Source organism: Anomalospiza imberbis, chromosome 5, assembly GCF_031753505.1.
Source record: "Anomalospiza imberbis isolate Cuckoo-Finch-1a 21T00152 chromosome 5, ASM3175350v1, whole genome shotgun sequence".
NCBI classification, from domain to species: domain Eukaryota; kingdom Metazoa; phylum Chordata; class Aves; order Passeriformes; family Viduidae; genus Anomalospiza; species Anomalospiza imberbis.
In genome coordinates, this window is record NC_089685.1 from 31,006,671 (window position 1) to 31,033,337 (window position 26,667).

At 35.6% G+C, this 26,667-nt stretch overlaps 1 protein-coding gene across 3 annotated transcripts in view; it reads left to right on the forward strand.

The window, feature by feature from the left end:
- The window catches only part of SLC16A7 (solute carrier family 16 member 7), an 80,840-nt gene that overhangs the window by 27,903 nt on the left and 26,270 nt on the right, over window positions 1-26,667 (forward strand). For 2 of the 3 annotated variants that reach the window (XM_068190077.1, XM_068190078.1), the window contains exon 2: window positions 18,727-18,969. In XM_068190077.1, the coding sequence (XP_068046178.1) occupies window positions 18,756-18,969 (214 nt within the window). In that variant the 5' untranslated portion in view covers window positions 18,727-18,755. Of the gene's footprint in view, window positions 1-5,485; window positions 5,579-18,726; window positions 18,970-26,667 lie in introns of all 3 variants that reach the window. The other variant, XM_068190079.1, reaches the window with a different exon arrangement.

The window sequence follows — 26,667 nt, forward strand, 5'->3', positions numbered from 1 at the left end:
ACTGTGCCATAGAGTAGAAAAGAACGATGCCTTTAATTTTGTGCGAAAGCGCAGGATTTGTATCTGGCTTGACTAGAAAAGGACAGAAAGAAAATGACAACTGAACACCACAGAGATATGCACACCATGCTGAGAGGGGAGAGTCGAGTGCTTCTTTTCTAAGTGCATAAGGTTATACATGTTACTGAGCCTGCCCACATTTTCTTGCATAATCCTTTCCACCTCCTTGCATGACTTAACTCAGAGTATAGTACGGGCAGGGTCAATGAGGGTGAACCAAAAGCTCTGGTCATGAGATGAAAAGGTGACCTTGTATGCTGTGATGCCAAATCTCAGCTGAGGCCTCCTGAGAGATCCTTGAGTTGTGAGTACAAATACTAAAATATTGGAGAAATAAGAGACTGTTTAAATAAGATCAGTGTGATGAAGAAATTAAGACTTCAAAAAATGTTATGTATGCAATGCTAATCCCTCAGAATGCTTTCCTGTTTTGTTCATGGCAATTTTTTTTCTTTTTTATGGGTAAATTATACTTTGCACAGAAGAATGCTAATCTGCTCCTCCTCCTCTGTGTGTGTCTTTTAAGGAAGGACTTGCTCATGCTGCAAGATGCAAACAGCTTGATTAGTGCTGAATATGTGGACTTTGCATGTATAGTTTCAGCTAAGTGATGTGTAGCACCAAAGCTAGCATTGATTTCAACTTTTCCAGTAAATCAGTACGTTTCAGAATGAATACTGGACTTTTTTTACAGATTGCTTCTTTCATTTGTAATAAATAAAAAGATTCTTCCTACATTTTTATTCCAGATTTTCAAAATCAAGTTGTTATATTTTTCCAGTAGAATGACTTGAATATTGGATTTCCACTTGGCCCACTGAAGATCGAATCTGTTGTATTCAGAATAATCAAGAGTATATATTTCTTTGCCTAGGAAAAATAATGTGAGATGAACTGCAGAGGAACTGTTGCTAGCATAGAGTCAACAAATTAACACTGCTACTAGGCTTCATTCACTTGCAATTAAAAATATGATTGACATTGAAATTGTCAAAATTGTACTGAAGACAAAGGGGAATATTTTTTCAAAAACTGGAGTATTAGCTTTAATCTGCAATGGTTTCACATATCAGTAAAACTTCTCATCTGAAATGTTTGCTTTAATGATTTTTTGTCTCTTTTTCAGCTAAAACCAGACTTGTTCACCCTGCAAAGTAAATACATCTATAAATCTTCAATGAGTGTACTAAACCAAAAGACAAAGTTGCATTAAAAAATGTGAGATTTATGATTTTTTTTTGGTGGGGGAAGGAAGTTTGCATGTTTTTTGTAGATTTTATTTTCATTTTCATTTTATCTCATTTCATTTTGGAAGAGAGAGAAGTTTCTGAAATAATCTTTACTCCATTGAGGTAAGGTTATTTGTGTAAACAAAACACTGATGGTTGTTCATGAACAAGGGAAAATAAATACATTATAAAAAATGTGAAATTTGGGATTTCCCACTACCACTCTCATCTTGGAAAGTTTTCTGCGGAATCCAATTTTTTTTTTTTTTTATGTTGCTCTTGATTGTTTAAGAGAAACTTCATGGTCTCACAGCATTCTGAACACACAGATTCCCCTGCCTACCTGCAGACAGCCTGCCTACTCTTTTTTAATTGTTGACACCACTCTGGTGGCAGTGCCACAGTGATAAATACTTTTAAAATGCAGATAGGTTAAGTTGTGACAGTGAACTGTGCAAAAGGCAGCTTCAAAGGGCAAAAGTAATACAGTGTTAGAGGCCTTTCACTGAGTAGAATACATAGGCTCCCAGTGAAAACTGAATGAGCAAAGAAGCTGATAGACAATATATTAATGGCAGAACAAAGATAACAACACCAATAATATAAATATACATATATATATATTTCCAGATTAATATACACACACACATATATATAGAGAGAGAGGCACTTAAAGTGTGAGGTTTTCATAGTTGGAGGAAATGGTTTTGTTTGCTGTTTGCATTGGAGACATGTTTGACCAGATCTCATCATCCTTTAATTCACTTCCATAAAGTTTGATAGAGAAAGGAGTGTAAGTTTCATATGTAGGCTTTTTACATGATAATAAAAATAGGCATGTGTATAAACTCTAGTAATCAGAACCTCAAAGAACTGGTGTATAATAGTGAGGCCTCTTAAATTTCTTTTCCTAGTTGACTTATAGGGCTAAAGTTCTACTTCTAGCATGGTCAGAAATGCCCCAGCTTATATTATGCTGGATGTTTTTCTCCCATTTGGTATATTAAGTAAAAAACATAAGGTAATTTTTTAGGTCTGAACTATTCTACATTTTAGAGATTATGTGTTAAATAGTGTGCCAAACTGTTGGTTTTGTTAAATGACACAGGTAGTTCCTGTTTTAGGCACTTGGACAATAATTAGGACATCTCTTAATGTTTAAGTTCGCTTTCTATGCAAGAAAATTCTAGCCAACATCTTTTCCCTTTCAGGAAAGAATTTTAATTCTGAGACTATTCAGGAGGACATTGTCAGTTGATCTCGATAAAATTGTTCTGTTTTGAAGAAAATGCTCTCATGTTCCTTGGCTGCTAAAAATGCAAGTACTTGCTACACTAACAAAATGTACTCTGAGCAGGAGAAATTGCCACTTTGGAGGTGGATATGTAGACTTTAGGTTTTCCTGAAGTGACTGTCTTTCCTCTACAGGCGTTAGAGAACTGTTATCAACAACCAGCTTGCAAAGGTCTTGAGCCTAAATGTTTTTTTTTTAAATACAAATGGATATATGCATGTTATTAAGCTCTTTGTGGAACTGAGAGATGAGAGTCTTGCCTAAAAATACAATAAAAGTTTGCTGCAGAATGAGAGAATGGGTCCAGGTCACCAGAAACCCAAGTCATTGCCTTGATTGGAAGACTGTGCTTATATGTCAGGCATATAATTAAAAGTTTTCAGGTGTGTGCTTAATATTATTGGTACTCACAAGAACGGATAATGAAAAATTCATCATTAAGATAAAAGAATAAATAGAGTGGAATCTATGAAAAAGCAAGAATTTTCAAAAATGAAGGAATCAAATCTGTCAATCAACTTGATACAAACCAATCAACACATACTGAAGTGGAAATATGTTACAAAAAGAAAGAGCTGATATACATTTTCAAAGACTTAGTACATCTCTCTGCTCTGTGTTTCCTGTGCTGGGTACATTAGGCTATTTGTAAAATAAACGTTGATATTCAGAAAGGCTGCATATTTTCCACTTCCAGCTCTTCAGCATGGCTATCCAGATAAAACAAAAATCTGTTTCTAATTATTATATTTAAATTTACTTATATGCACATTCTTCTGTGAAGTGTAATATTCTGAAATGGAGATAATAATTCTATTTTGGATAACGCTCTGTTAATAAAATACATCCTTTTTTTTTGTGATTGATAGGGATAAAGACTCCATCTTGAATTGTTAGGGAGCCATTTTATGTCAGTCCTATGATGCAAATATGCCCTAGAGCCATCTGAGCCATCTTTGCTGTGCTTAAATAAGCACTTTATTTCCAGTGCTTTATTGGCAATTACCTATGATTTTGTAGTTATTTGGCAGCACATGGCAGGGCGGTAGTGCGTTATTTCACATCAGAGCAGGTATGTAGGATATAGTAAAGTTAATAAACCATCACTTTGCTCTGTTAACAGACAAAAAAAAATATTGAAGGTGTATGTGTGCATAGGTAAATCATAAAGACTTTTACATATATTGGGAATGTGAACTATGTAATGGTTATTTTTCCTTATGTTAAAGGAATTAAAAGTTATTTTTTCCTTATGTGATTATGAGGGAGGCCTAAGGACAACCTTTTTGTTAAGCATATGTCAGCATCATTACTATGGCTAGGTAATTTTCACAATTTTGAGTGATTTTTGATATTATATAATCATTATTGACATAGGATATTGTCCTGTTTTGCTGTCTTAGGTTTTTAGAGAAAGACACTGTTTGTAAAGGTTTTCTTTCAAACTGTGTTAACTTCTAAATATGTTTTTATTATAATCACCAAATAAACAAGACACTAAATAATTCCACAGTATCTGCATTAACATATTTTCCAATGAACTCTGGAGGCATTCCTCATGCAGAAGCCAAAATACAGTGAATTTCAGTGAATGATATAAAAGTGTTGCCGAGGGTGAACATGAGTGACTCAAGGCTCAGCAAGTGGACTTTTCCAAAACTTAGTTAGAAGCAACCCATAGCAATAAAAAATGGAGATAGATGTAGTGTATTCTTAAGATTTTTTTATATATTTAAAAAAAACAGGATGAACTGGAGCATTCATAAAATGAAAAAATATATTGGGTGATTCTGCCACTGGTCTGAAATACATCTGCTTAACACTAAGTAATGAGTAATCACTCAGTCTTAACCTTAAATCTACTGAAGTCTTGCTTTAGCCTTGCATGTGCTTTCTGTCCAACATGCCTTAAAGGAGGTGCTTTGTTTTATGTATATTTTTCCTGAATAACAGAAGGCCTGCAACTTTATATGACAGGAGTGCTCATTTTTTTGGTTTTGTATTTATGTTTACTTACAGTACTGCTGTTCACAGTTTTGGTCAAGTAGTCTTATTAAGAGCAATATAAATATTCTATGTGCAAAGTTTCAATCTATTAATTTTATATCTAAGAAAAATTCAATTATTAGAATACCTGTTCTGTTTTAAAAAGGTTTTATCTTTGTTTTTGTGGGACTGCCTTCCAGATCAGAATTAATTGTCAAATCCAAATGAAGTTCAAGGGAGCTTTTTGTTTTTAAAATTCAGTGAGCACTCATGCTTCATTTAGCAGAAGGTAGATACATAAATATGCACTTGTTAGAAACCACCACTTACCTGCATGTTCAAATTTGGGATGTGAAAAGTATCAAAAGTACTTAAAAGTTTGCTATCATTCAAAATCAGATTTTTGCATTACATATACTGCTTTTCTGCTCTGTTATTTTACTGATGTGTAAGGGATGGAATCCCCATTCTGTCTTTCTAGAAATAAGAATGAAGAAGTCTGTATTAGAAAACATTTTATTCACTTACATTCTGAATTTGTACATAATTTTTTCATTTCTATTTTTTTTCCTTTTAATGATTGTAAAAAAATCTGTGAACTGGCATATGAAAAAGATACTCTTATTTAGGGATGGTACTAGAAAAAGGTTATGCTTTTCTTTTGATTGGTGGAAATTAAATGGTACTTTGTGTTAATGTACCATTTAAAATATTCTCAGCTGTCATGGGTAGTAATAATAGCTATTCTGTTATGCATGTGAACTGGAAATGTATTCAAGACTTCAGCTAACCTTACACAGCAGATTTGGGTCTGATGCAGAACAGATAGAAGTCAGAGCCAATTGAAAGACTCAAATAGCCAGAGCCAGATAATGTCTCATGTACTCCCACCTCAAAATCCTATTTTGTTTTGCAGAGGAGTTATAGCTTTACTCACATTTGAAGATGAACACAACACTCTTTACTTCATCTTTTTGCTCTCTGATACTTGCTCTGGAAATCTGAACAGGTACATTCTATTATTGTCCTTTTTATCTTCCTAAAAATTCAAGATGTATCAGTGCTGCATCTTTTAACAGTCATCTTTATTATGCAGGGGCCAATCACACTTTTTAAAAAACCCTGTGCATTGAAATGCCATTCCATAAGTACTATTATCTATATACTTTGTACTATTTCCTGATATAAACAGGCCCAAACACCCAACTTAAATATGTTTTTCCATCATATGCTTCTTTCATCATGTGAAGGGTGCAATAAATGCAAGTGACATTTTACAGACATGGTTTTTGAATCAGTAAGTTATACTAGGGAAAAAGGAAAGAAACAACCCATGCTTTTTCAATACATAGAGCCATAAAGATTTATTTGGAGCTCATTAGGGCAGAGTTTGTTTTAACCAATGTTTCTTTTTTTTATATTAACATTTTGTTGACTGATGACTCTCACAATGCTTAGCTTCAAGGGAGGAAAAGAAAAAGGACAAACCCAAATTCCATGTTTAATATTCAAATTGCAAAGTATAATGAAAATGAAATAATAATGCTAGGATTGAATAGAAAATAGATTTTATGCTTGAATCAGATTACAAGAACAACTTCCCCTCAGGAACACCTCAAAGTGTATCTAGTTATATTTTGAGAAGTAAGAGAAATATTGAAAAGTGTGTTTGGAGAAGAATCTGCAGAGAAACAAAACCGTAATTAAACCCAGTCATCCCAGGAGATGGTTGCTGTTTCATCTGCAGCTATTGACTGAGAAAGGATCTAGCTAAATAAAGCTTGAATGGAGTTCAAATCCACTTACTCCCCTTTGAACTCAGTCAGGCTGTATGTGAAAGGTTATGTATAGGAAGTGTAAGCATAGTCTATGCATATCTGTGCATAGGTAGATAATAGTTTAAGACTTCAGTAAAAATATTTAAAAGACGTGTCTTTAAAGGCTTTAGAAAAACACACAAACTCCAGAGCTATTTTGTACACAAAGAAGAATATTACTGTCTTGAAGACTGCAAGTGATCTTCAGGGGACTATAATGCTCAGACTCTGAATTCCAGCATTGTATTGCTTTTGAATGAAAAACCTTGAGATTTACACAACTCCACTACCACTTCTTTGTCTTGTTATCAAGACAAAATGAATAGGTGTGTGGAGTGTGTTGTACATGTTTCTATGTGTTACAAGAAATTTTGCATATAGAAAGTTTGTCCAAACTCTTATGAGTATATGGGCCTACAGCAGAGTTCATGAACAACCAAATGTGTATGTATATCTACTTTTTAGAAGGAAAAACACAGCTCAGTGTTTTGCGTCCAAACTGTTAAAACTTCTGTCTTGAAAGGGACAACAGACTAGTTTCTTAGATTGATGTGCTTGTTGCCCTACACCAGATATGGTTTGTTCTTGATTTATTAAGCTTCCTGGTAAATATGACTTAACTAGTCCCTTTTGCGAATATTTTTCTTTATGCCCTTTTGCTAATTGCAAAGAAGCAAATACCACAGAGATCTTTATATTTCTTGTCTCATTTGCTACATATTTTTGTAAACTCTACGACTGTTTCTATGTAGCTATTATAGTCAAATTTTGAGTATCTAAATTCTATTGTTGTAGATTCTCAATAATGAGAATAAAGAGTATTATGTTATCTCAGTTTGCAGAAAAATAATCTGAAGTGTAAAAGCTTTTGTGTTGATGCAGAAATTTAAAAGCTGATGCTCATGAGTCTGTTTACATAGGTATGGCTTTGGCAAAGAGGGGTTATGTAGAGCAGAGCACTTTGGTTTGTGGGAAAAGTTTCACATTTAAGAGTCCAACACAACTCAACAAAAATGAATCTTGTAGTGGATTTATCAGGTTACTTTTGAGCAATGAAGCAGTGCTACCCCATATTCTCTGTCAAGCAAAATGAGACATTTGCCAGCAAAAACACAGCTAATGCATGAGCAAGTTCATATCCCGTAACTAACAGGCTGTTGCACTTCAGGGCTTCTGCTTTCAGGTCTACCTTTTGTGTCTGCAACCCAGGCAGTGACATATGGATTGTTCATAGTCCATAGTAAGAAAAAGAGTTCTTTTTACCTTAACATTTGAAAGGAGCACTTTCATACCAGGCTGATATAGGTAGTGAGTACTGGTCAAAAGGCTTATAATTCTAGAAAGCTTTTGTTTCTCATCGTAAATGAAATGGAAAATAGATGATATTATCTTAAGTCCATACTGCTGGGATAAAATGCAAAATCTATAATAGGAGATTCAAATGTGGAAAATATGACCAAAAAATTGGGAAAAATTGATTTCTAGATTCTTCAGAAATTCTTGATGTCAGCATGAGAAGGGAGGCTTTTCAGAAAGATCTAGCACTTCTTACGAATCCTTCAGTGGTTGGTCATCTCCTTGAGTGTATTGACAAAGCACCAAACAACTTTTCAGTGCCACTGTGCCAGAGCAGAACCATGGGCTTCATGTGTATATTCTGGGTATTTTATGAGGAGTTAGTAAGTATCAGAGTAAAAAAGTTACAAATGATACATGTATAAACAACATGATTTACATGAAACCCTTGATAAATTCTAAAGCCTGCTGGAAATCGGCTGATGATTGTTTTTGCTGTCGCATTGTAGAACTGTTCTCTAAGAGGTACAGCAATATGTTGTACTCTTTGGATGTTGTGTACTTTCTGTGTTAGGAAAAAGTGTCCTCTGTAATAATCAAGAGAGGTTTTTTGATCTCCCCATGCTCAGTTTCTTACAATGGGTGGAGGAGTACGTGTCAGAATTTGATTAAACCATCTTGGTCTTTAAAGTTGTTTTGTATATATACCAGCAGGTCATCTCATTAACACTTGGACAAAGTACACAGTAAGTTTGTAATTAAACATCCTCTTCCTTCCCATGGAAATTGAATACAATCACAAATTCTTCCTTCCCTGTATTTGTTTATGTTAGACCATTGCCACTGCCTAAATTATGTTAGTTTTGGTGCGTACTTCAAATGAATTTTTTTATCATTATGTTCCAGACTGGAAAAATAAACATCATACACATACATGTACTTATTTTATGTAGAACCATGCCATGATACTTAAACAGAGCTAAGTTCCCTCAATGGGATACTGAGCTAACACAGCTCTTTTGTTTCTACTAGCCATGTTTAGTCATCAAGAGATAGCAAGTGTGTCTGTGTAGTAGTACACTATCCCATATGAATGCATGCCTCCTCATTTGTTTAGCTGTTTGCTCAAAATTGCGGGTTATTAAATAGGAATAGATTTTCTTTTATGATCTCTTATCAGCATAAATATCAGGATAAGAAAGACAGAAATTGAGTGGGCTGGACATAGCTGTTTACTTTAATGATATGTGGTTAGAGAAGTTAAATTCTCCTGCACAGTCCTCAAGGTGCTATTAGCATCTGATTTCTGCACTTAAGAAATGGCAAGTGCATCTTCAGGGATAGTCCCTGGTTGGTCCCAAGCATAAGCACTGTGCTGGTATACCTGACATGATACTGTGTGATTATGTGTTTGCCAAGAACTGGAAACTGTTGGAGAGGGGAGCATAACTTGCAGTCACATTTTGCTTTTTCAGAGCCATGGTTACCACTGCTCATGAGATGAAAATTAATGAATATTAGTGCCTCTGATTTGAAAAAAACTTCGGTTAGATGTCTCTGTGTGAATAATACTGACATTCTATAATTCTTCCACTTTGTTTTGCAAATTTACATTGATTTAGTTTTAATACTGCTTTTTGTAAATGCATAAAAATTTCATTGCTTCTAAATTCTATAAGTGGGGAAAATTCTTTCTTTTCTTCTTTCTTTCTTCCTTTCTTTATTTCTTCCTTCCTTCCTTCCTTCCTTTCTTTATTTCTTTCTCTCTTTCTTCTTCTTTTTCTCTCTCTTCCATTCTTCCTCTTTATCTCTCTCTCTCTTTCTCTTTCTCTCTTGTTTTTTCTTTCCCTCTTTCTCTCTTTCATTTTTCTAACCTAATATGTAACCTAAGATGTTTTAGTAATTCCAGAATGACTTTTGGATTAATTTACGTTTTGGCTATAGTGTGTTTGGAATCAGTGGCTCACATTTTAACTCTTGCTGGCAGAAAGGGCTCACATATCAAGCTTTTAAAGGCACAGTTGAATCAATTGGATTTTGCAGTTTAAATTATCTATGTATTTTTAGTTTTATTTCAGACAAATAGATGGCTTACTTCTTCTACTCTCACACACTCTCACACTCTTACTTCTCTATTCTCTATAACTTTTAAAATCTATATTAACTAAATGGCTTCTTTCTTACTACCTAAGTTCTGGGGAGGTTTTCATGCTGGATACCCAGAATTGCAGAAGTTTTGATGGTTTTTTCAACATGCAGTGGACCCCAAGTAATTTATTTTAAAAGGTCTTCTCCTCATTGTAAGTTTTGGTAGTTCTGCCCTTTTCCTTCCTACCTTATTTACTTATTTCTCTATAAAGTATGTAAGATAACTGTAGCTTTGCTAAAAGGTGATTTACTAGCTTTCCCAGTTCACACTTCTAAAAGACTATGTCATCGGAAGCATTCCAAAGTTTGTCCATTTTATTAGTAATAGAGAAAAAAATCATAAACTAGTAACAATTTCCACATTGGCAGGAATAAATGAAATGTGAACCCTGTATAAACTCCTGCAGTCTGGAGTTCTGGAGTTGTTTTCCAGCCTTGGCCTGCTATATATTCCCTGTCATATGCTTTTAGGAACAGAATCCAGATCAGTTTACTTCCTATTGCATAATCTGAGTAGTTGTCACTGAGACTTAAACATTCGTAACTATTTCCACCCATGGGAGTCATGTGTTGTGCGAGGATAGAAGAAAAATATTTTCCCAGTATGTGAGAGATGATTCTTTTGGGCTGGGATTTAAATGAGTGGTAGGACATATGCAAAAAATACACTGGGCCATAATACTGGAGCAGAGAAGACAGCCAAGACAGCTGGATTCTGATTGCAAGAGCCCACAGTAACTTTCATAAAGTTTACAAAAATTAATATCAGCAGAATTTAAATTGGAATCTATTACATCTTCCTAATGTCAAGTATTCAGCTCATATATGTATGTAAATATTATCCTCAGTAATAAATGAATTCAATATTGCCACTTCCAAATACCATTTATATAAAAAGATACAAATTTAGATTTTGAAAATATTAATTAGCAGTGCAGCCTAAGAATAGGCTAGCTTTTCTCATAATTGATATTTTTTCATGCAGCTTAGTATTGAAAGAATGGTATTAAAATGAATATCTGTTATTATTGATAATGGAAAATCTGCTGCTTTCAAAAGATTATGATATTTATTTTTCAAGCAATGTTCAACAGCTGTACAGATAACTCCATTAACACTGACTTAAAACCTTAGTTTTTCCATTTATAAAATATTGCAATTACATGAATCTATAGCTCCCCAATTCCAAACATCAGAATTCTTCAAATACATATCAAACAGCTCCAAATTTACATGACTTTCTGTTATTCTGGGAAGTCTTCTTTTTAAAACATTTATTCAATGTAAGTTTTAAGAGAAGTGGTGTAGTTGAAACCAATATTGTTCAATATTGGTCTAAAAAGAGTTAAAATATCAAGCATTTGTAAGCTGTCAAGCTGGTAATCACCATACTTAAATATGAGGGAGTAGTGCTAGAATTTAAGAGATTATGTGAGTGGTTAGAAATTAATTAATAAGTTTATCAATACTCTTGCAGTGTAGGGAGCTAAGACTTTGACTTATAAAGGGTTTAGCTGAGCTTATTAAAACTAGTTCTTTAATGGCAGAAGAAAGTTTTGGTTTGGGTTTTTTTGAAAAGTTGATTAGTTTGGTGGGGTTTTTTTCAGGTCTGTAGAAATTTTCATCAACTTCAGTCAACTTATTGTTAAATCTGATTAATTCTTCAGACTGAATCACTGCATTTTCAATTTAGCCATCAACAGTTCATTTCAGTGCATTTCAATTTGGGCAGAGTGACAAGCTCTTTAGGTTAGAAACTCTATTGATGGTCTTTTTGAAGTAATTAAAACAGAATTGCAATCCCTTTGGTTGGAATTCATTTCACCTAACTCTATTCATGTAGGTGTTTTGTCATCTTGAGTAAGCCAGTCATACAGGTTTCCCTTAAAAAACAGTGAAAAAAGGTAATAACAGAAGACATGATGAATGGAAATCCAACTCATGACTATGACTGTGAATACAGATAATGGATTCCCAGGATAATGTGGTAGTACAACATATGAAATTTAAAATAAAAAATAAATAAAAAACAAGCGCAGCAACAAAAATAAAATTAATTACAAATACTGCATTAATATTAGTTTTGACAGATTATGTTAGTCATCTCACTACTGACTTAGCAATGCTCCAAATCTGATTTTAATGATGTAATAACTCCAATATATTTACAATATAATTTTCTCTGATGGAGGTGCCAGTACTGTAAAAACCTCACTTTTGTTACTGACCTAGTAATAACTTTTGCCCGTAGTGCAAATGGAATTTTAATTACACTAACAGCATAATTTATATGTTTTTTTTTTTTTATAGGACAGTATCTTTCAGGACTCACTTCTGTGTCAGTAATCCTATTTTGAGTCTTCTAAGAGGAAGAAAGGAATTCCATGGTGTGCCTTTATTCTTGGTCAATCTGAATTAGACCTTCAAATACACTCTGCACTGGTGTGGCCTTAGCTTGATTATTGTGTGCAGTTTTGGTCACCACAATATAAAAAAGACATTAAACTATTAGAGAGTGTCCAGAGGAGGGTAACAAAGATGGTGAAGGGCCTTGAGGGGATGATGTGTGAGGAGTGGCTGAGGAGCCTGGAGAAGAGGAGACTGAGGGGAGACCTTTGTGCTCCACAACTTCCTCATGAGGAAGAGGAGGGGCAGACACTGATCTCTTCTCTGTGGTGACCAGTGACAGACAGAGGGAAGGGCCTGAAGTTTTGTCAGGGGAAGTTTAGGTTGAATATTAGAAACGGTTCTTCACCCAGAAGGTAGCTAGGCACTGGAACAGGCTCCCCAGTGAAGTGGTCACAGGACCAGCCTGACAAAGTTCAAGAAGTCACAAAAATCTCAGGTGCGTGGTGTGACTCTTTGGCTGTCCTGTGCAGAGGTAAGAGTTGGACTTGATGATCCTTGTGGGTCCTTTCCAACTCAGCCCATTCTGTTATTCTGTGAATATTCGCACAGCCATCAGGAGCTCAGATCTGCAATTATCCTAGTATAGCTCAGTAGAGAGTTTTTCCTGTAACATCCAGTTATCTGCCCAGTTGAGGCTGTTCCTAAGAATCAATCCATTGAAATGCTAGACCCTAACAAGAAAGAAAGTTATGGGGATTTCTCATTGAATTTTATCTTACAGCTTGAGCCTTTTCCCTCTTTTCTGCTTCCCTCCATGGAGCCTGCCTCTGCCAACCTCCTAGACATTTGGAACAATGATTTGCATATGTCTGCTTTGGATGTGGGAGGGGCTCTCACGTTCCCACACTGCTTCAAGCACTTGTTTTGTTGTTGCTTCAGTGGGATGACAAGTACACCACAATACTGATTTTGAACTGCAAATAATTACATAGTTTTTTCATAGATACAAATATTTAATACAAGTTCCTTCATCTGCTCTTCAAGAAAAAACAAAATGTTTTGTTTCTCAATAAGCTCGTGATTTAGACTTAAAATACCTGTAGATGTATTTTTAAGAATGAAGCTAAATAGACTTTAAGTAAAAATGGTGATTCTGGGATTATTTTTGCTTAGAGTTTTAGCAAGAGTAGCAAACTCTAACGTTAGCCCTATAAATACAATCTAATGTAATATATTATATGTAAGTTATTTTATTGTCACATAGAAGTCTGGAAATCATTTACAGACATGCCCCTTAGGTTCAAGTCTGTAAGAGAAACTTTACAAAACCCAACATCTTTCTAAAATGCTGTCTAGCCTGGGCACATTTTTAGTAGTCTTGGTCTCACACAGGGTGTATTTGTCCTGAAGATTAAACCCTAGTGGAAAAAAGGCAGTGATTTCCAACTCTGAGTGCATCTTTCATCTACCTGGATTTTATTTATCACTTAGTCTCTGAACACAGACAAAAAGGAGACTATTTTCCCATTTCAGGATAATTAGCCTGTTCTTTAAGGCTAGGAACCGGAGCTCCTTAAGAGCTACTTTGCCTCCAGATCTGAGTAGTTAGAACTAAAAGAAGAGAACAGATTCTGTTGCTACCTTACAGTCTTTGCACATGTTCCCTTTCTCCAGAAAAAAAAAAAGAAAAGCAGAGCAAGTAGGAGCAAGGCCTTCTCACAAAACTAACAAGATACGTTTTTCTTCAAAGGCTCAAAATTGTTCCCAAGATTATGACAATAACTTATAGAAGTTGGTGAGGCAATACCATTTGATGAGATGGTACCTGCTATTCCACCCTGCTTACTCATTAAAGAGGGGTTAATGAAAATTGAAAACTTACAGCATTTAAGCAAGGATCTTTTATAAGAATATAATTCTTATTTAACTCATTATGTTCTAAAGCTACTACAAAGTAATTTATTTCAAACACAGCAGTGTAATTAACATGTGTCAAGGGTAAGTTGGAACAGCATACTATTCAAAGTTATAAAGCAAACATTGTACCCCACCTGAGTTCCTAGCTGTAGTATTAAGCAGTACAAATAGTCTGCATTGACTACTTAATGAGATTCTAAAATACACATGTATTTAAAAATCTCAGTCATAACTCACGTTTTATTTGGACATTGGTCTTCAGTCCAGCTCTGACACTGACCTTAGGACATGAGACTTAGGTCACTCAGTCTGTTCTCACATTTGTTTCCTATGTCTAAAAGTGGACTATATTTCTCAGTCACCTCACAGATAAGACTGATTTTGCTCAAGTTTGCAAAGCTTTTTGCAATTCTTGGCTTACTGTCTGGAACTGGAGGGCAGTACACAAATGCAAAGTATTTCTACTATCCTAACAGCAGCTGGGGACAGATTTTTCACATGCCAGTTCTTATACTCTGGGACATGTGACTGCTGAGTCAAGTGGTGATGGGGTGCATTGAGGACAGGGCAGACAAGATGCAAGCAGGAAAACAGTCACTCTAACTTTGCAGAAAAACAAAACTAAAACTCCCAGTAAAATCAGAGTCTTAGTAAACAAGAGAAAAATATAAACCCTTCTCAGAAGGGTCTTTGACAAGCTGTTGTATTGATAGCTGATTCTGGCAGCTGGCAACTGCAGAATATTAATGAAGCATTGGTAGGCACATGAGCACTTTGAACAGGTTGAATATAACTGACTGAAGTCTACAATGCATGGTATCAATATACATTATTTGTTTGTAGCATTTGGTCTTAGTTTGACTTTGTTGCTTGCTTGCTACTTTTTTTCCTTTTTTCTTTCCCCCTTTTTTCCTTCCTTTCACATCTATCCTTTTTCCCTTCCTCCTCTTTCCTTTTTTCTTTCTCTATTTTATTCACTAGTTCTCATATGCCTAGTTAAGTTCAAATGTGATGAAAACTGCAATAAAAATGTTGCTTATTAGATGTTATAAAAGTGTCCTCTCGTTTCTCTCCTATTATTTGTTAGCAGATACATGCAGCTCCTATTACAGTAAACTGCGTTCTTGTTCACTGCTTACATAAATGGGATTTATATTGGGGGAGTAGAAAGAGCTTAGGAGAAAATCCTTGTGCACTTCTGACTCAGGGTATGTAAAGGCTGAGGAATCTCTGTGTGTTTGACAGTAAGAAGTGAGATTGATGGCTTCACTCAGGACCCACTCCAGTCACTATTCCCCTGCTGCTTCCCTGGAGGGGACAGGCAGTGTTCCTCGCCCACTGCTTGCCTCTAAAGGCATAGGTACGAGCAGTCCTCTCTTGCTACCTTTAAGCACATGATGGAATTCATATGACTGACTAAAAACACTGGTGGTGATCTTTATTTACTCAAGTGCTGTTTCTTTTTTTCTTATTTTGGTCTGGTACTGTGTCCTTCACATGAACATCATCACACATACTTGTTTTTATGATTTCTACTATATTTTTTTATTCTTCACAGCCTGTAGAGTTCGGAACCTATAAGAGTTCTGAAAAGGCATTTTGATTGTTACTGCTTCATTCCTTCATCTTTTGCTTCTTCCTTTATCAACATTTGTGTCTACTAATGTAAAATCCTGGGATTTTTTGGTTGCTGAAGGATTTTGCACTTGTTATAATACTACCTATATTACTCAAATCTTACCAGTTAGGCTTAGGTTAGAGCTGGGTATATTAATGGGTTAGACTTCTTTAGGAGGGTTTCGGTTTCAGGGATTGCAGCAGGACATTAAGTGCAGATTTTACAGGAGAATACTGCTATAGGTCCTGAGCATGTATGAAATACTTGAGATGTTGGATTTAATGTTTGTGAGAAATGAGCACTTACTTTCTCCTTGGTACAAGCATATATTTGTTATTTTTCCCCCACTTCCTCTTTTATTGACTGGAGCTGATATTGGCCATGATGATCACAAAGGAATATCAGGGAAGCTATTCTTAGCTCTACTTCACAGAGTAAACAGGAGGTGTGAGATACTATGATCCAGGCTCTTCTTTGTGACAGCATAATGCCCACTGTAGGTTGGCAGACAGGACCATGCAGTGGCCTTTGCACCAATTTGCCTTTAGGCTAAGGCAGAGGAGCAGCCAATGCCCCTTTGTTTGTCTCCTTAATACTCCTGTAATATACTGTGAAGCTTTTAAAGGGAGGAAAGCACTGAACCATCAGAGCCTGTTCTTCTACCCTAAAGGGGTGGATATAGTGGGATCTCTTCAAACTATTTGTGACATTCAGGAACCTTCAGCATTCTTTTAACCAATGTGGTGGCTGTGATTTTTCAAAGTGCTTTTGTATTATTTTGAGGAAAAGGAGTGCTTCCTCACTAATTTGATAAGCCCCTTCCATTTTTATGAAAAGCAATGTGTTGATGTTTTTTGCCATTACAAAAATTTATAATAGCGATAGAAGTGTTGTCATGTGAATATTAAATATGAAAACAAATATGTTCAAGCCTTTGAAGTGTAAGAAAACAATAGTTAACCTTTTTCATGAAACAACCAAAAGTTTTCTCAGATGAGCAGAACAACAGCTTTTCTGTGATAGATAGCAAACTCTCGTTCTTTACTTCCACTTAACTCACAGAAATAGAATTCTGCTTTTTACGGCAAATTTGAGGTTTTATGCTCTTGAACCTGCAGTTGATAATTTTTTATTTGTACTCTAAGTTACAGTGGGCTTACTGAGATACTTTTCCTTCTAATGGGTCTTTATGAGCAAAAAGAAAGTAGTATTTAACAGTGTTGACAAAGGTAAGTCTCAGCAACCAGAATTGTTTCTGTTTGTTCAACTTATTCTAGTGGCAGGCCCAGGTTTTCCTCTCTGAGTTTTCTCAGTGAGCTAACATTAAACTGAGACCGGGATAAGCAGAAAAAAAGTACATACCAGAGATTCTTTCCGGACATGCGTATAAAAAGATATATATGCTCTGTGTACAGAGCAATAGATACCTATTGCTGCCAGCAGGAAATCTCAGTTATATGGTAAAGAAGCCAAACTACCTGGGCTTTTACAATTTTGCCTAAAAGCCAGATGTTTTAGTCATTGATTTAGCTTCCCCCAGAGGTGTGCCAGCTACATGAGATTGCAGCTGATGTCTACAGTCAGCTTCAGTGAACTAGACAATCAAAAGTACACTGGGTTTCTATCACAGGGCTAGCCTAGTAATAGGTAATCTTAAAAACAACATTTTGCTTGTTTTGTGGCATATATTGCATGCAGTGCTACATGGCATTTAAGCTAAAAGTACTCCAGGCACTATCCCAAGAGATAAGTATAAGCTGACACAGTTGGGTTTTTTTAGTTTTTGTTAAGGTAATCATCTCACTCCCACTGCTAATGCAGTTTACTGTGAGAAATTGGAATATGCTGTAAGTGGCACAGAAGAAATCGTGTAGAGGCTTGCTGGTAATAAGCATAACAGCAACCTACTCACTGTTATCATCCACAGTTTTCAAAACTAGTATGGCAGGAGACCAATCAAGTGTTATAAGTTGCCTAAATACCCAAGAAAGAAACAGGGAGGAAAGAAGAATTTGCAGTTCATACTGTATGTGTAGGCTGGATTTCACAGAAAAAAACACAGTGGACTACAGTTCAGTGTTTAATAATAACGGGATTTGTTAGTGGAAAAAATATCAGAAATACAAAATGGATTTTCACTGCAACATAATTTCTAAAAAAGGTAATGCAGAATGTAAAAAAAGTAAGTTTTTAGATATCAAGAAGATATTAGCAATATGGAATTTATCTCAGTCCTTAGAAGTTTTGTGTGGATTTGAGCTGCCCGAATGTGTTGGCTACACCTCTTAGAACCTCTGTAAGGTATCATTGTAGTGGCAGCTCTTATGATCAATTCTAAATTATAGAAGGGCTGTGGAAAGCTTCCTGTTGTCTTCTAATATGTGGAAACAGCAAAATTAGTACCATGAAGTTCCACCTTGTTCCTGCAAGTAATATCAGCATCAAAATATCAAAATCTTAAGAGTAAAATATGGAATTTTAATATTGTCTATTTATTTTATGGATACACAGGGAATTTTAAAACCCTGCTTAGATCTCTGCTTTTCAGATGTTCACAATTTGTTCCTCTCTGTTGTTGATGATGATTTTGCTGCGGTACCAATAAATCACATTTACACTTCTTTATAGCATTTAGTTGTAATTAGGTGTAACTTTTTTCCATTGTTTCTTCTCCACACTGTAGATGGTAGAGCTGCATAAATTAATCCACATAAACTAGTCACGTTGCAATAAGTGACTAATTGAAAATACAACTTCAGTGACTGAGATGAGTGATTTTTAAGAGATGCCACATACTGACTAGGCTATTGGAAATATTCTTGCCACAAGTGTTTTTGCAGAACAACTTTTGCTCCTAAAAACAGGTACTCTTGTTCTGTGGTCCCATGAAGGCTGGAAATTGATCTTTCCTCCTTTTTTTATGTTTCCTGCAGATGACTATTGAATAATGTAGTCTGATATGGAAGAAAGGAAAAAGAAAATTGACAATCTGTTTCTTTCCTTGTGTTTCAGTCTAGTTGGAGAAGAGACAGAGACCAAAAATGCCACCTGCAACAGGAGCGCCAGATTACCCACCTCCTGATGGAGGCTGGGGATGGGTTGTGGTCTTTGGGGCTTTTATCTCCATTGGATTTTCCTATGCCTTCCCCAAAGCCATCACAGTGTTCTTCAAAGAAATACAAGAGATCTTCCACACATCATATAGTGAGATAGCTTGGATATCATCGATAATGTTGGCTGTCATGTATGCAGGAGGTAAGACATTCCTGAAATTAGTAAATAGCTTTGCTTGGTTGGTTTTTTCATATGGTCTTAAAGCATTTATTCCCCTTAGGGCCTTTTCTTTGTTCCTCTACCTAACATTTAGGTAATTTGGATAAAAAAAGATTTTGCAATCTTTCCCTAAATTGACAATTTTTGAGACTATAATTTCCCAACAAATAAATGCCCAAATAACTTCTGCTGAATCTAGGAGTAAATTTGGTCAGTTTCCACTGCCTTGTTGAGATTTCTTAGTACATCAAATGATGAAGCTTAATCACAGAAAATTATTACGGCAATAAGTGTTCATTCATGAGACACAGGTGTTCCTTTGTAGACAGGGGGTTTATACCTGGTCCTTATTTGTCCTAAGAGTGATGTTTCAAACATGCCATCTGTATGGCAGCTAAGATACAGACAATCTTTTTCTTGAGACTGAACAGTGAACATAAATTCTCTGATACCTTTTTTCTTGTAAGCAAGCAAGTAAAGGACAAGACAGATGCAAAAGGGTTTTAAAGTATAAAGCTGTGTTTAAGAACTAAGTGTCAAATCTGCTTTGACAGGCTTTGTGTCTATCAACCCCAAAGACTAACCTGTTAAATTCTGCATGGTTTCTTTGTTTATTCAATTTTTTTTTTCTCCTTTAACTTTTGTTGAGAGCTAGCTGCTGCTTAGGCAAAACACTTAGACAGTTCAAAGGTGTGAATTCAGGCAACGTATCTGGTATTACGTTTCTTTTAATGTTAAGAGGTAACCACCTGGAGCATCTGACTATTTGCACTGATGGAGCAATTAAATGTGTACATTTACAAATGTGTGTTTATGTATATGTACATATGTGTGAATGTATGGACATAGAGACTGAAGACATTGTGCTGATAGCATACTGATACTGAAACTCTTTAATCACTGAAGAGTGTCACTCCAGTATTTTTCAGAAGTAGTCTCTGTGTAATATTAAGGTACAGTGTTGTCAGATCCAACAAATGATCTATTGAAGGGTGAATGAAGTCTCATTTCCAGCATGGTAGGTTTCTTATCTTTTATTTCAGTCCCCTAAGCTCTGACACATGAATGACTCTACCTTACGTAGCAGTCAGGGAAGTAAGGAGCATGCCTACAAAGAGGATCAGGCTATCTAGATTGCTCTCTCCAGCTACCTCTTTTTCCCCATCTGAGTACAATCATATAGTATTAGCTTTTGCACCTCAGTTGATAGGATGGAAAAATGGATCTTTTTTCAAATTCTGTCAGTCACAGAGACCTTATGAAAATGTCTTGATAAATGGTATCAATATCAATAGAAGTATGCTATTCAGATTTTTGATACTATTTTTATTCATATACTAATAGAAAATTGTAAGTTACTCACATGCTGGTGGAGAAATAGAAAGGATTTTATAGGACCAGCAACAATAGTCAAGTGAATTCACCAAAATTCACCAGGTGAAGAAATAACTTGAAGCAATCAAGAGTGGAGTGAAAGAGGGTATGTTTCATCACATTCAAGTCCTCCACTAAAGTAGCACTTTCCTAAGGGTGCATCAGCACTTGCACTGTGGAGTGTACATGTGTAACTGTGGAAGCCTCTGAACAAGTGCTGAACCCATCTTCCCATCTGCATGGGAAGAACACAGGTATTGAAAAGCTGGATTTTTTTTCGGCTTTCTGTATGCTGTGACTTGCTGACCCTGAGCTCCTTTAACAATGTAAAGCAGGTTTGCTCCATAGTGCAGGTGCTGCTATGTTGTGTTCTCTGCATAGCATTTCATTTATGACATTTCTGTCAGGTCAAAGTTCACCAGGTTTTATTAACAGTGCACATGTAAATCTCAGGACATTTCGCTGTGGTCATTTTTATCTGTGAGGTTCAATGTGCACAACTTTTCCTATTAAATACAAAAGATTCAGTATTTCTGCCTTTTCTCTAATTCTTCTGTGACTGTTCTGATTACCAGTTACTAACTGCACTTGTATATTGACATTAAAAACTACAAAATTGTTTGCTATTCATTCTGCTAATACCTACCTCATTTACTACAAAGATTATCAGCACAGGAACAGTAAGCAGCATTGTTTAGATATCTTGTTACAGGCTCGTGGTTTTAAAATGCTGAGAATGACGACCCTGCCTGATGTAAACACTCTTTGAAGCCAAAGCTTCTCTAGGACCACTTCCTAAAAACTAGGCCATTTAGACAATCACTGGCAGAATATGAAATAGCAATCCGGAAAAACATTTCTGAAGGAAATCACTTCATTGTTTTTACTGTCTGAAGGTGGTTTGATTCTTCCTTCACATTTGATGTGCTGTAACGTGAACTACACGTTCAGGCCACAAGTACAAGGTGTGTTTGTTTACTGTGAAGTGTGATACGTGCACCTGCGATGAACGCTGTTCATCATGCTACTAATGAAGGTAACCTGAAAACATCTAAGATCTGTCATCCTCATTACAGCTTGGCATTCAACCTATTAATCATCTCAGTGGGGTCACTGAATAAGTTAGACTCTGTGCAGATACTTTTTGCTTTGGAGGCTGCAGCCTCTTGCAGTAATTAGCTGGCATCTGTGTTTCAGCAACAAGGTATTAACTTACCTTTCAATGCTTCAGAAAAAAACTCCAGTAAGGAGCTAAAAGAATGTTAATTATATTTATCACTTACTTCATACTTAGAATAAATGGCATTAAATTATAGCAGACCATCTGGCAATCCATATGGTCTCCTGCAGTCTTGGTTAATTCCAGCAAATAGGTCAAGCACAGCATTCACCCTGTTAGGAAAGCACCAGGCAGAGGTGACAAATCTGATAAATCAAATCAATATGAAAATAATATTTTCTCTCAATCTGGCACAATATGCAGTTTCATACTGTTTTCTGTTGTGTTTTAGGGGGTTGGTTTGTTTGTTTTCTTAAGCTCTCTCTTCCTTCTTCCCCCACCCCCAACCCCCAACATTTTGATGTTTGTTAGAGTTTACTAAAAAGGCATCCCAAAAAGCAAGATCCAGTGATGTGATTAGGCTTACAAGTATTGCACAGCCTCTACCGTTCAGGCCATGCTTGATAAAAGCATCCTCTGGAGAAGGGCAGTCGTTCAGTCTCCATGGTAACTCCTTCTTCTGCCTCTCCTGAGCAGAGACTGTCAATTGCATTAAATTAAGGGTGATGGGTGTGTGATGGATTCCTACACCCAAGGGACTGAGATTGGGACCACCAGACTTTTGTTACTGGAGGACAGAAGCTGGGATAAATGGAATTAGTTGAGTTATCCTGACAGCACAATCTGCATTCCTGTATGTGTATGAACGGATATGTATCTAAAATGCATGTGCATGTATGTATTCTTATGTATATTAAATATGTATGTATCCATAGACTTACAGAGTCATATTTCCGCTCCAACACACAGAGAAATTAAGGAATTAAAGAAAAAGGTCAAATACTTTTGACCTCAAGTTCTTTTAGTTCATTCTTCTCTTTTTTCAAAACTTTACCTCTCACTTTGTGTGGCGTTATCAGCCAAAGGTGATTAAGGAGCTTCTTATCAGAGTTCGATCTGTTTCCAGTAAAAATGTTTTCATTGCTTTCAATGTGGTTTTGATAGGACCCATAGTGGCAGCTATGAAAGCCATGTGACAGGTCTGGTGATATCAGGCAGAGCTGACCTTGAGCTTTAGATTTCCTCAGGGAAAAAGCAGTTTGTTCACTCGCTGGTCCTTAACTGTTTTTCTGTCATTTTTCCAAGTGCAGTTTCAGTTTGCAGTTTTTCTTTCTTTCGTTTGATTGTTTGTTTTTTTCTCCAAAAGAACTTTTTGTGTGTAACATTGGACTATGAAGATTGGCTTGAGAGCTGATAAATCCTTCAAGCCATACCCAGCTGTGAAATGTGAGACAGTCTTGCTGGTCTGAAGTTCAGAAAACATAAATGTTTCATTTAAATTCTGGATAATGTTTCTGAGTAAAAAGTTGAAAATGCATCTTTAGACTGCTTTTGAAGAAAGATGCTAGATAAGTGTATGGAGTGACCATTATAATTTTTCAAAACACACTTATTCTTAAAAATGTAGCAATTAATAACTTCCTTTCTCTTCAGTATTGCATAAGTTATTCAAGTCTGAAGTCAAGTGTTTCCAAACAGTAGCAAACCCTTGAAGGATTTTTCATGTGACAGCACAAAAGTAACCTATAGACAAGTCCTCATTCTGACTTTGTCTAATATTATTTTGGAAAATAACGTATCATATGGTATGTTCAAAATATTTGTGATTTTATCTCAGTGGGTGTTTTGGTGATATTGCTGTGAAGATGAAATGGCATGCACAGTGGAAATGACAGTTGTGAAATCCATGTAACACAAACAACAGATGGTTATGGATTTTTACTTTTGGGCAGGACCTGAGTTCCTACACTTTTCTTCCTCCCTGATAACATTTTCTAATTTTGGTTTTACGAATACTGGCACAAGGAATGCAGTGACCATCAATATGGAGATTGAGAAGCTTTCTTGAATTGACCTATCTCCTTTGTTGTCAGGGGCAAGTGTTTTTCCCCATCAGAATATGCAAAGTATTGCATTTTAATAACCTCATTTAGAGTGCCCTTGAAAGCAGAACTTACTAACTTTCTGAGTTCCTCATGGGCATAAGGGAATACTTCACATTTAGCCTGAGATATATGAGAAACATTTATGTCAAGTTAATTTGAGACTCACAGATAAAGGAAAAGGAGCCATAATGAGGTTTCACAAGAACAGAGCATTTTGACTCTTACTAGCAAATGGAGATAAGAGTAACAAAATATTATAAATATACATCAGTTCAGTTCTCAAAAAACAAGACCTGAATGCTAAAGCATGTGAAGGGTAATACAGCCAGATCTTGTATTCTTTGGAAAGCTTTGAGTTTTAGTAAAACTGGATGTTGTAGGATAGTGTTCTGCAGAAGCAATGCATGTTTTAAACAGAGATGCCTTCCTAAATGTTTAGAAAACACTCTAAAATGGCCAAGGGAAGACAGGTGAAAAAAACCATATCTGTTTTAGATAGTTTTATACATTTTCTTTTCAAACAGGTTTGTCACCTTATGTACAGGGACAAGATGGTTTTTCGCTTTGCAACTTGTTACATTTTGCTGAACAGATAAGATCTAATTGCTAAATATTCAGTGCCTTTTGGCACTGTTTTCATGAAATTTTGTCAAGTTTTCATGAAAAAAAGGGTTTTGCTGGGATCTGGATACACTTAGGAAGCCAGTCTCAAAGCTAAGGACATGCTTCCACTGAGAGAAATAAGGAGTTTTTTGTCATTTATTGTATGCTTGTTTTAATTTTGAGTAATTGTCAGAAAGACATTACATGATAGAGTGTTCCCACTGTGTTTCTATGAACCTCTTTTGATGTTCCAGCCATAGGGTGTTGGTCATGATTTCATATATACAATCGCCTGGGGCATGCTTTAGAGGTGAGAATGGCATTGCTGGGTTAATGATTATGCTTGATGGTGTTAGAGGTCTTTTCCAACCTTAACGATTCCATGATTCTATAGAAATATTTGTGGTAACTTAAATTTAATTCAGTTGAGTCTTTTACTAGAAGAGGACTCATTTACATACAAGTAGGCAATGTGGATTACATAATGAACATTAATTAATAACTCTTTCCCTTTGTAAGACTTTGTATTTGTCTTGATCTTAATTGCTTTTATAGACAGGGATTTCAAGAAGTAAAACAATATTGACAGCTTTTTTATCTGCAAAAATGATGCTTTTTTTGATTTTTCACTAGTTTCAATTGATAGGTCAAAGTCTAATAATAAATAACATGCATCATTTTCTAAGGGGCTTAAACTTTGCGTTTGTTTAAGAGAGGTACCAAGGGAAAAACTGGGGCCTTTGATATGTTCATTGAGCTTCTAAAATTTGAGGAAAGAATGCTTATTTTGTGAGTACTGCAAATGTTGGATTAGTTCCCATATAGTTTTTCAGTGGAGCATGCAATGGCTGTGTTCGTGATGTGTGTTGGGTAATTCAAAGGTAAGGAAACAATGGTCTAGAGCAACTGGGAATCATGAGACATTTATGCAGATACCAGAGAAGAACTGTGGGGAAGGAAAAGTCTGTGTATACCATTGTAGTCACCCAGCAGTTCAAATGAAAGAATAAACCCAGCACTTTACAAAGAACTTATTATAGAATTTTACTGGTTCATTGTTTTGGAATGTCTAAGAACTATTCCCTTGTTTATTTTGGAGAGTATGTTCAAGGAAAACAGAGTTGTACTGATATGTTTAGAAGATATTCTAAGCCAGTATCAAATGGCAACAGCAGAGAAATACTGTGATTCATAAAGATATGTAGTTCTGCAGTCATTAGCAGAGGTGAGTGTGCCAGGGACTTAGTGAAAAGTTTATGGTGACACCAGAGGAACAGCAGAAATATAAAAAATTATGGTTTAGAATGTTTTTTATGATTATATTAGATACTCTTTAAATTGATTTAATTTTGAAGGTTTTTGCAAAGACCACGTGGAACACGTATTTAAATGCATAAAACATATGAAGAGTTTTTTAGGAGTCAGAAACTTTTCATCTAATAGTGGTATTCTATGGAGATTCTGTACATCCAAGAATACAAACAAATGCATCTTTAGTAGGTAATGCATGTTTGTTGGTGCATACAAACCAAAGAAAATCTAAGCTTTCTTTTCCACAGATTTTGACAGGTATTTTTTCATTGTCAAGAAACAGTTAAGTATTTGCATTGCAGTTCTACCTCATTTTTGTTTGGGGGAATATCTAATATGACATGACATCCAAATGAAAGAATGTGATTAAAACAGTAACTCTATTGTGAAAAAAGATGTTGATTTTCTCATATAGTTCAAACATGCCTTTTAACAGTTTCTCACTGATGATGGGAATGTGTGCCCATTTGGTTTTCTATGTTTAATGCTTTGAAACACGTACCATTAAGAGTTTTAACTTATAGAAAACTTTGAAGAAAGGAATGGTATTCTTACAGCTTTTTAGCAATAGTAGCTGGAGATAATATGAGCAGGATTCATGTGTTTAGTCTTCCTCAGCATAGGCACCTACATCTGACCAGTTGTCTAAACATCTTCTGTTGTCAGTCAATAAAGGTGGGAATTTCTAATTCACTCCTTCTGAAGCTAAATATCTGAAACACATCAAATATAAAGACTTCTTTGGTTTTGAGTGCTAAAAGAATCTAGAGGTAAAGTTAAAATTTTGCACAAATCTGAGTTGATGCCACTCTACATGATTGTTGACCTACATTATATTTTGCATTATATTTTATATAATACATTATATTTTGCTACCTAGAGATCTTGAAATCTAAGAACATTCTTATTAGAAATACACACCCATTGTTAGGGGTTTTAAGCTTGTTGTGGTTAAGGTTTGGTTTTCTTCTTTAATCATCTTGTATATTGAATGGGTTACAATTCTCCTAAGTTCCAGTGACACTGACTCAGTTGCATTAGTTTTAATGCTATTAAAAATACCTAATAATTTTAACAGTACCTTTGAGCTTGTAAATCTTCTCTTAACTTTGCAATGACTTTCCTCATACCCGTAATTCCCTTTCTTCCATAACCAGATAAGAAAAAAAACACAACTGTCTTGTTTAATAATTGGCTAGGTTTACATTCTTCGGTAGTTGATTATAA